The sequence below is a fragment of the Plectrocnemia conspersa genome, unplaced genomic scaffold (assembly GCF_051122295.1).
Source record: "Plectrocnemia conspersa isolate PC_06_02 unplaced genomic scaffold, ASM5112229v1 ptg000002l, whole genome shotgun sequence".
NCBI classification, from domain to species: Eukaryota; Metazoa; Arthropoda; class Insecta; order Trichoptera; family Polycentropodidae; genus Plectrocnemia; species Plectrocnemia conspersa.
Window position 1 is genome coordinate 4,532,941 of NW_028277166.1, and position 11,527 is coordinate 4,544,467.

General features: G+C 49.5%; 1 protein-coding gene across 1 annotated transcript; it reads right to left on the reverse strand.

Moving 5' to 3' along the window:
* Positions 1-27: 27 nt before the first annotated feature.
* LOC148237400 (uncharacterized) lies at positions 28-2,350 on the reverse strand. The gene is made up of 3 exons (XM_088206144.1): positions 1,971-2,350; positions 1,666-1,905; positions 28-1,601 (listed from the first exon to the last, which is right to left on the reverse strand). The coding sequence occupies exons 1-3, from the start codon at positions 2,196-2,198 to the stop codon at positions 798-800; spliced, it is 1,272 nt and encodes a 423-aa protein (XP_088062270.1). The 5' UTR covers positions 2,199-2,350; the 3' UTR covers positions 28-797.
* Positions 2,351-11,527: the final 9,177 nt, after the last annotated feature.

Sequence of the window (11,527 nt, forward strand, 5' to 3'; positions counted from 1 at the left end):
TTGGAACGAGTAGAATAAAATAAAATATTGTGATTTATACAATTTTTATTATACATAATCAACAACCGATTTGATTAATTTCAGAAAAAGTATATTTTTCAATAAATGTCATGGGTTTATTCACTTGAACTTAATTTTAACAAAAATATCTAAATTTTACTGTCGTTGAGTTTCAAAACCCATTGTATTGCACAAATTCGTTAAACTCCATGCAAATATATTATAATTCCTAAGATTTAAATAATAAAATTAAACATACATAATGTGTTTTGATACTCGTATTACATTACAGCTTTGAATAATGATTTTACTTGAACACAGCACCAATAATATATAATTTATCCTAAAGCTCAAATATCATTGTCAATTTCATTCATTTTTATGCTAAATATCCATTTATTAATCTTTAAATCCAATTTACAAGGATGAGTCAAATGAAAACCTTAGCAGCAGTGTAACATATATTTTGAAGAATGGCCAACAAGTAGCAGTACGAATCAGGCATGAAACACAAATGCACTAGAGTAGCTCAAAATTTTCGCTTCCCTCGATACATGTTTTTTTAAACAGTGAAGCGATAAAACCATTGAATTTCACCAGCGAATGTTCAGAATAGTGATAGATGACTGATTAAAAAAATATACATAATGTTTTAATTCGCTGCACCTAGTATAACAAATTTTTATATAAAATCAAACTAATCAGATCTGAGCTATATTTGTAGAAACACTGATAAGATTTTCATTTTTACTATCCAGACGTCTTTTTAGGCGATATTTTAAAAATCCAGTCATTATTCATATGCTTAATACAACGTCATGAAAGCTTTCATTATAAGGAGGAGGAGGTGTTCCAGAACGTTCGTCCGGAGGAAGGCGTTCCTGTGCATTTACAGTCTCGCTACCACTTCTCATTACAAAAGAATTGCTTCTGTACGAAACGGATGGATTTGACATTTGCCTTCTAATCACTGGTGGTGTAATGATATTCTCGTGCATCGAAGTATTTTGAAGTAACCGATGTCTGGCTTCATTCTCCTGCATTCTTCTCAGTCTACGTACATGTCTACGATTTTCTAACTTCATTTTGGGACATTTACACATCTCACTTATCCATACATATGTGAAAAAAATACCTAAAACACTTCCTATCAAAATGCCACAGATAAAAGCCACAACTGGTGGCACTCTGTTGCTGATTTTATCCATAAAAGTATCATCTCGCTTCACTACAGTTACATTTTCATTAATGGCCGTTTTTGTATCTTCAATACCCCATAGTTCATCCAAGTCGATTTCTTTAGGCGCAGCCGTCGATCGTACCATGTTAATCATTTTTTCAAATCGATTGCTTAATTTACATTGCTGTATAAAATCCACGTTTCTTTCTAACAACCATAATTCAACGCTTTTAAACATGTCGTTACATGACCAGTTATTACCGCTTAAGTCGATCTCTTCCAAGTTCATTAACGGTCTAAAAATATCGATTTTTAAATCAATCATGAAATTATCACTCAAATCTATACATCTGAGATTTGGCAATTTTTTAAAAACATCTTTAGATAAATAAGAAATTTGAGAGTTCTTTAAATACAAAGTCTGAAAAATAAATAATAGAGCATAAAAAACAAATACCTTACTCATAAAAAAATTATAACATTACCGTCAATTTATTGTGAGATAGAAACGGCTGATTAAAATAATCTGTCAATTTGTTCTCGGACAAATCTAACACTTGAAGATTTTTATTGTACCAAAATATCTCGGAGTGGAGATTCTGAAGTCTGTTCCGTTTTAGATTCAACGTCAACAAATTATCAAGATCCACAAAAGCGTGTAGTCCAATCCAAAATATCATATTGTACGAAAGATTCAGTTCTACAAGAGATTTATATCCCATACCCTAAAAAATAAGCATTATCAAATGTTATAATCTATTATTCACATATTTTAAAAATTAATACTCACTCTAAACGAGAAATCTTCGATTTTGTGTATCGAATTGTGACTCAAGTCGTATATTTGAACATTATAAGGAATTTCCAGTGAAACATCCACAATGTTGTGCATTACGCAAGTTGCTCGTTTGCTGCCAGCGAAGATGTCACATTCGCATTGTCTCGGACATGTGCTTTTAGAATGGACGACATCGTTAAAAAGCAATAGTATAAATACAACTTTTATTGGTAAATACATCTTGGAGGGTTTAACATTCGTGGCTCGGTCAACGGCAACTTCAGCCTACTGTATTTTTATCGTAAATGAATCATCTTATCATCGTTATCGTTACGTTTTACTGATATGAAAAAAATCAGATAAAGATAATATGTTTGTTTTGTATAAGTAAGAGTGTGAGATATCAAAACATAAAAGTCGTTTATAGTGAAATAATGTAAATTTTATTCTTCAAGCTTCTTTCCTTACGTACATGAACAATTTATTATTTAATAATGTAAAAAAACGTTTTAAACTTTACTTGATTATTTTGAATAGTTATAAATTCAAGGCAAAAACATGTTAACCAACGTCAACGAATTTCGAGATATTTATAATAAAATACAAAATTGACGATGATTGCAAAAAAATAAAATAAAGAATTTATATGTTATGTATTTTTATCTTAAATATACTTTTTCTATTATTGAAAATAAAACTATTAATTCAATAGTAGGTAAATGATTTTAAAACAATTTCTAAAATTGTAAAGATAATAAATATTTTATTAGAAATAGATAACGATATTTTTTTATGAAGGGCGTGTATGACATAACCTCAAATATTATTTTGTCAAAACATTAAAAGCAAAAATTGTCAGACATAATAGAAATTGTAAGGCACTAGGGTTCAAATGGAGTTAGAACTTATATCTTTTAGGTATTAGTCATCAACTTATCTATTAATATCATGATTCATATTAATAGATATTGCACTATAAATAGTTTCCACTTGAATACTTTGCACAATAAAAATAGACAGTGTGTGGCTTAGGTTCTTTAGCTTTTTCCAAAGGGGAGGCAAAATTTGCTCTGTCTGGTCGTTTTTTTAATATTTCGATTTCATTAAGATTCATTTAATTTCATTAAATGGCATGTATTTTTCTGGACAAATTCAAGAGAGCTAACGCCACACCTGCCTCCCACTATAGACATACCTGGAGCTGTTTATTTTTTTGGATTTTAGATAATTTGTTTAAATTAGGTTTTGGTTTAAACCTCAAATGGACGTTTCGCAGCTGTCGACAGATGTAAAAATAGACCGCACGCTTCAATAGAAACGTAACGGTAGACTGCACGCTAATGTGGCACCCTTTCCACTATAAAACGGATACTTTTCAACAGTAGCATACATCTAAAAAGTATTACCGGAACGCTACTCCTCTTTAGGGTAATCAATAAGCTATGTGGGTTGTGCGGTTCTTTTAACAACGATTTGTTATAAGATTTATTTAAATTTATTTGATCTTATTGAATGAAGAAACAGATCTTCTAATAAAACCAATGGATATGTATTCCTTGCTGCGTCACATTGCTGGTTTGGCCCTAACGGCTACGAAAGCGATCAAGAACGTTTTGTTATATATAAATACGTAAAATTTAAACAGATTAGGTGCGAACGAGCGGTAGCGAATGAGCATTGGTCAGAACAGTGAACATCCCGGGAATAACTCTACTTAAAAGGAGGATTATATAGCACAGAAAAGTGACGCAACGAAGAATATATAACAATTTAGTTTTGGAATTTGGCGCTGTCATTCTAAACAAGTATTAAATTTTCATTCTGCCTTTCTATAACACTATGTGACTATGACAGCAAGTTACTTTATTATGACCTTGTGCTATTTTTATTCTGACTGTATACTATTTTTATTCTGACCGTTTATTATTTTTATTCTGACCGTTTATTATTTTTATTCTCGCCATTTAATATTTATTCTAACCATTTTGCTAATAAAATTCTGACCGAAAATTGATTTTTATTCTGACCAAAATTTGATTTAAATTCTGACAATTTAATTACAAGTCTTTCTTATCAGGGCCGGCCCTAGGTTATTTGGCGCCCCAGGCAAAAACTAAATTTGCGCCTCCCCCCCCCTATTAATACTTGATGAGCGCAAAAATATAATTCAAATTATATAAATAATATTGTAGCGACCTAGTGCTACACATAACAAGGAATCGGGCCGGAAAGGCGTTGCACCCCTAGCGCCGATCGCTGCTCACCGACCACGGCGTTAAGACCAAAACCATCCCTTAACGCGCTTGGGGACGCAAAAGCTCGGCCTATTCCGAACGGGACCCGAAGCTGAGAGGACGTGCCGAAAGCGCTGCTTTCGGCGGACGGGCGTGGGGACGCTGTCCGAATCCGCTCCCATCGCCTCGCAGCGCCGCCGGAGCCCCCATCTGACCGGGCGAAATCCTGCCGACCGTCGAGACCTTCACAGCCAGAGCCCCCAGACATTACGAGGTAGAGTTTTGGGCCTAATTCCGCCGGAGCGCCATCGCGAGCCCCCGAGCACCCGTTAGAGTCCTGGACACGCCGGAGAGACGCCGCGATTGCCCGATGACCACAGGAGCCCCGCCGCGCGCCCCCATAGGCGCCGGTCGAAGCCCAACGCCCGCTGGAGCGACATCACAGCGCCGTTAGATGCCCCCCGCAGCCCCACCGCGCACCCACCGGCGCCCGGAGAACCACGCACGTGGTCGCGGCCTATCATAACCTCAAAGTTGACACGCCGCGCCCCCTTCGGCGCCGCATCCTGTAGGGCTGCGCCCCCCGTAGCACCGCGCCCCCATCGGCGCCGCATCCTGTAGGGCTGCGCCCCCCGCAGCACCGCGCCTCCACCGGAGCCGCATCCTGTAGGGCTGCGCCCCCCGCAGCACCGCGCCTCCACCGGAGCCGCATCCTGTAGGGCTGCGCCCCCCGCAGCACCACGCCTCCACCGGAGCCGCATCCTGTAGGGCTGCGCCCCCCGCAGCACCACGCCTCCACCGGAGCCGCATCCTGTAGGGCTGCGCCCCCCGCAGCACCGCGCCTCCACCGGAGCCGCATCCTGTAGGGCTGCGCCCCCCGCAGCACTGCGCCCCCATCGGCACCGCATCCTGTAGGGCTGCGCCCCCCCGCAGCACCGCGCCTCCACCGGAGCCGCATCCTGTAGGGCTGCGCCCCCCGCAGCACCACGCCTCCACCGGAGCCGCATCCTGTAGGGCTGCGCCCCCCGCAGCACCGCGCCTCCACCGGAGCCGCATCCTGTAGGGCTGCGCCCCCATCGGCACCGCATCCTGTAGGGCTGCGCCCCCCCGCAGCACCGCGCCTCCACCGGAGCCGCATCCTGTAGGGCTGCGCCCCCCCGCTGCACCGTGCCTCCACCGGAGCCGCATCCTGTAGGGCTGCGCCCCCCGCAGCACCGCGCCCCATCGGCACCACAACCTGTAGAGCTGCGCCCCCGCAGCACCGCGCCCCATCGGCACCGCATCCTGTAAGGCTGCGCCCCCCGCAGCACCGCGTCTCCACCGGAGCCGCATCCTGTAGGGCTGCGCCCACCGCAGCACCGCGCCCCAGCGGCACCGCATCCTGTAGGGCTGCGCCCACCCGCAGTGCTACGCCAAACTATCAAAGTGAGTGTCGTGAGTGAATGTCGTGAGAGCTTAACATAGCAAACTTACCCTCTCCGACAATTGGTGACCCCGACGTGATCACGTAGCCCGTTTTTTATTCTACTGATTTTTTTTTTTTTTTTTTTTTTTTTTTATTCCTGCTAAAATGGATGCCCCACCAGCCGCCCCGGTGAACCCACCACCAGCAGTTGAGGCTGTTAATGTCCCAACCATGACAGCCCCAGCATTTTGCACCCATAACCCCCGACTGTGGTTCACCATATTAGAAACGCTCTTCCAGCACCACCGAATCACAGCAGATAACGCGAAATACTGTAAAACGCTCAATTGTCTGCCCATATTCGTGTTGGAAGAGGTCCAGGACGTTATTGAGTCTGCGCCCGTTGGATATGCGTATGGTGCTCTCAAGGCGGCTATAATTTCGCGCACGGGAGCCTCGAAGGAGCAGGAGACTAGGCGCCTGTTCGAACAAGCCGAGATGGGGGACAGGAAGCCATCAGCCTTTTTGCGGGAGCTGAGAAGGCTTGCTGGACCCAGTTTTCCAGAAACGATGCTTAAAACCTTCTGGCAGATTCGCTTACCAGCGTACATACAGACGGGCATTGCTGGATCCATGGACTGCGAGCTGGATAGGATTGCTGCAACGGCGGACAGAATTGCGGAAATTTCGCAATTCCAGACTGCCGCCCTCCAGGCTCCAGCAATACCACCACCAGCACCCCAAGTAACCGCTATCCAGCAACCGTTACGGCGGACGTCAGAGGACGAAGTAGCGGAGTTGCGGAATACCGTCGAGGACCTGAGCAAGAAATTGCGCCGGATGGAGCTTACTCAACACCTGAACGACCGCCCGCAATACCGAGGCAGAGAAGGAAGCCCACGGAGCAGCTCCAGAGCAAGGCAACCAAGTTCGTCATGGAGCCGCTACCAACCGAGAAGCCAGTCCAGGGACCGACCCCATACGGACGGCGTTTGCTGGTATCATACGCAGTTTGGGGCCAAAGCCGTAAGGTGCTCGCCACCTTGTAAAAGTAGAGTAAAAAAAAACTAACGGGGCTACCGCCAACGACGGCCGGCGTGTTAAGCCCTACCAGTTGCCGTCTCATAATTACGGACAAAAGATCCAAAGTGCGGTTTTTGGTAGATACGGGTTCGGACTTGTGCGTGTTTCCACGAAAGAAAATTGCTGGAGTACTTCGTCCGGTGCCATACCAATTGTTTGCGGCTAACGGATCGACTATAAAGACTTTCGGCTGGAAGGAATTGTCACTGGACTTCGGACTTCGCCGCGAGTTTCAGTGGCAATTCATTATTGCAGACGTGCAGTCGCCGATCATCGGTGCTGACTTCCTGCGGCACTTCAATCTACTCGTGGACCTGAAGAACGCCCGCCTCGTCGACGGAGTAACCTCTTTCAGGGCCCCGGGTAGCCCGCACGTCGCAGAAGAACCACCGCACATCAAGTCGATATCGTCAGCCGATATCGACAGCGACTATCATTCTCTCCTGAAAAAGTTTCCGGAGATAACACAACCCGCCGGAAACAGAGCTCTGCGACCAGTGCAACATACCACTGTGCACCACATAAGAACCACACCAGGACCATCGGTGTTCAGTCGCCCCCGAAGACTTGCCCCTGACAAACTCAGGGTCGCTAAGGAAGAGTTTAGGACCCTCTTGAGCGATGGTACCATCCGCCCATCAGACAGTTCATGGTCATCGCCACTGCATATCGTCCCGAAGAAGACGCCGGGAGAGTGGCGACCTTGCGGTGACTATAGAGCCCTCAACGCGCGAACCATCCCAGACCGCTATCCGGTGCCACACATAGAAGATTTTTCGCACGCGCTGGCGAATCGAAAGGTATTCAGCACCATCGACCTGGTACGGGCGTATCATCAAATCCCGGTCGCCCCGGATGACATAAAAAAGACCGCAATATCGACACCGTTTGGCCTCTACGAGTTTCCTTTTATGTCATTCGGCCTGAGAAACGCGGCACAAACATTCCAACGGTTCATTGACGCAGCACTGCGAGGACTCGACTTCTGCTTCGTCTACATAGACGATATCATAGTAGCCTCCGAAGATCACGCCCAGCACAAAGATCACCTCCGACAACTTTTTGCGCGCCTCAAAGAATATGGAGTGTTGGTCAACGCAGCGAAAAGCATTTTCGGAAAAACGGAGGTCGACTTTCTCGGCTACCGCGTCAATGAAAACGGGACCAGCCCTCTCCCGGAAAAGGTCGACGCTATCGCCAACTTCCCGCGCCCAGACACCGTCAAGAAAATGCGGCGTTTTCTAGGGATGATAAACTTTTATCGAAGATTCATCCCTGGAGCGTCCGCAGCTCAGCGGTTACTGACGGACCAGCTTAGAGGCACCACAGCGAACAAGGACCCAATCACATGGAACGGCGACTTAGAGGAAGCATTTGCGGCATGCAAGCAAGGGTTAATGAATGCCGCCCTTCTCGCGCATCCTGATCCAAGTCAAGACCTAGCAATATTTGCGGACGCTTCGGAACACGCTATCGGCGCAAGTCTTCAGCAGCGATCTTCAGACGGATGGCTGCCAATAGCGTTTTATTCCAAGAAATTGGCACCGGCACAGGTCAAATACAGCGCTTACGACCGGGAGCTCCTTGCCATCTACCAAGCAGTCAGACATTTTAGACACATGGTGGAAGGCCGGGAGTTCATTATTTTTACCGACCACAAGCCTCTGACATTTGTATTTCAGCAGAAGCCGGAGAAGGCTTCCCCGCGCCAGTTCCGCCATACGGACTTTGTCGCCCAATTTACGACCGATATTCGGCACGTTTCCGGCAGCGACAACGTAGTGGCGGACGCCCTATCGCGAGTAGAGATCGTCAGCAGCCAACAAATAGACTACCAGGAGTTAGAGCGTCAGCAAACAGCCGACCCACAGACTCCTTGGACAGCCTTGAGTCCCATCAGCCTACCCGAGTCCAGCACCACCATTTGGTGCGACACATCTCTAGGAAAAGAGCGTCCATATTTGCCACAACAGTTCCGGAAGCAAGCTTTTGACATTTGCCACTCACCTTCACACCCAGGTGGCCGACCAACGATGAAGCTCGTCGCCGACAGGTTTTTCTGGCCCCGGCTTCGTTCTGACTGCAAGCGATGGGCCCGCGAGTGCTTAGAGTGTCAAAGATCAAAGGTGTCCAGGCATGTGTCTTCACCGATCGGAAGTTTTCGACCCCCGGAAGGCCGATTTGAGCACATTCATATCGACATCGTCGGCCCTCTCCCGGTATCAGAAGGGAAGAAATATATTTTGACATGCATCGATCGATTCACCCGCTGGCCGGAAGCTTACGCGATAGAAGACATCACGGCCGAGACTGTGGCTAGGAAACTTTACAGCGGGTGGATCACAAGATTTGGCACCCCACTTAGGATTACGACGGACCAAGGCCGGCAGTTCGAGAGCGCCCTATTCAAGGAGTTGAATCATGCATTCGGCTCATCACACAAACGAACAACAGCCTATCACCCGCAGGCAAACGGGATGATAGAGAGGCTCCACCGCCAGTTGAAGGCCGCTCTCAGGTGCCATCAAGACGAACGTTGGACAGAGGCGTTACCGACGGTGCTAATGGGCATCAGAGCTGCTTGGCGAGAAGATGCGCAAGCTACACCTGCAGAACTGGTGTATGGACAAAACCTGCGTCTTCCTGGTGAATTTCTGGCACCGCGACAAGCCGCACCAAGTACGATTACGCCAGATTTTGCAGACCGACTTCGAGGGCGTATGCAGCAACTGTCGCCCGCCCAGCCGAGATCACACGGAGTGCGTCCAACGTTCATCTTCAAAGATTTACCGACGACGACGCACGTGTTCGTAAGACGTGACGCAGCACGGGGACCTCTCAGTTCCCCCTACGACGGCCCGTATGAGGTCATTCAACGGCGACCCAAATGGATGGTTGTAAACGTGCGAGGAAGCCACACGACAATCTCCATCGACCGTTTAAAACCGGCGTATATACAAACGCCAGACCACACCCATACAAAACCAGACGCCCAAGCGTCCACGCCAAACAGCGCCAACTGGCAGCCAGCTATACTCGCGCCAGCGAGCTCTCCGTCAGAAATAGCACAAACTCCTACAGACCTCACGCAGACAAGAGGCGGGAGACGTGTTCGTTTTCCGGCTCGGTTTCTGGATTAATCGTGGATTCCAGGAGGAAACCACTAGGGGGGGAGTGGTGTAGCGACCTAGTGCTACACATAACAAGGAATCGGGCCGGAAAGGCGTTGCACCCCTAGCGCCGATCGCTGCTCACCGACCACGGCGTTAAGACCAAAACCATCCCTTAACGCGCTTGGGGACGCAAAAGCTCGGCCTATTCCGAACGGGACCCGAAGCTGAGAGGACGTGCCGAAAGCGCTGCTTTCGGCGGACGGGCGTGGGGACGCTGTCCGAATCCGCTCCCATCGCCTCGCAGCGCCGCCGGAGCCCCCATCTGACCGGGCGAAATCCTGCCGACCGTCGAGACCTTCACAGCCAGAGCCCCCAGACATTACGAGGTAGAGTTTTGGGCCTAATTCCGCCGGAGCGCCATCGCGAGCCCCCGAGCACCCGTTAGAGTCCTGGACACGCCGGAGAGACGCCGCGATTGCCCGATGACCACAGGAGCCCCGCCGCGCGCCCCCATAGGCGCCGGTCGAAGCCCAACGCCCGCTGGAGCGACATCACAGCGCCGTTAGATGCCCCCCGCAGCCCCACCGCGCACCCACCGGCGCCCGGAGAACCACGCACGTGGTCGCGGCCTATCATAACCTCAAAGTTGACACGCCGCGCCCCCTTCGGCGCCGCATCCTGTAGGGCTGCGCCCCCCGTAGCACCGCGCCCCCATCGGCGCCGCATCCTGTAGGGCTGCGCCCCCCGCAGCACCGCGCCTCCACCGGAGCCGCATCCTGTAGGGCTGCGCCCCCCGCAGCACCGCGCCTCCACCGGAGCCGCATCCTGTAGGGCTGCGCCCCCCGCAGCACCACGCCTCCACCGGAGCCGCATCCTGTAGGGCTGCGCCCCCCGCAGCACCACGCCTCCACCGGAGCCGCATCCTGTAGGGCTGCGCCCCCCGCAGCACCGCGCCTCCACCGGAGCCGCATCCTGTAGGGCTGCGCCCCCCGCAGCACTGCGCCCCCATCGGCACCGCATCCTGTAGGGCTGCGCCCCCCCGCAGCACCGCGCCTCCACCGGAGCCGCATCCTGTAGGGCTGCGCCCCCCGCAGCACCACGCCTCCACCGGAGCCGCATCCTGTAGGGCTGCGCCCCCCGCAGCACCGCGCCTCCACCGGAGCCGCATCCTGTAGGGCTGCGCCCCCATCGGCACCGCATCCTGTAGGGCTGCGCCCCCCCGCAGCACCGCGCCTCCACCGGAGCCGCATCCTGTAGGGCTGCGCCCCCCCGCTGCACCGTGCCTCCACCGGAGCCGCATCCTGTAGGGCTGCGCCCCCCGCAGCACCGCGCCCCATCGGCACCACAACCTGTAGAGCTGCGCCCCCGCAGCACCGCGCCCCATCGGCACCGCATCCTGTAAGGCTGCGCCCCCCGCAGCACCGCGTCTCCACCGGAGCCGCATCCTGTAGGGCTGCGCCCACCGCAGCACCGCGCCCCAGCGGCACCGCATCCTGTAGGGCTGCGCCCACCCGCAGTGCTACGCCAAACTATCAAAGTGAGTGTCGTGAGTGAATGTCGTGAGAGCTTAACATAGCAAACTTACCCTCTCCGACAATATATTATATTTGACAACATGCTCTTTTTTACGATTGTGGGTATTAAAGAATTTATAATTTATTTTTTGTTGTGATTTTTTACGTGTGAAATAATTTAAAGAGTACACAGTAGTGTATAAAAATTAATATCAGATTA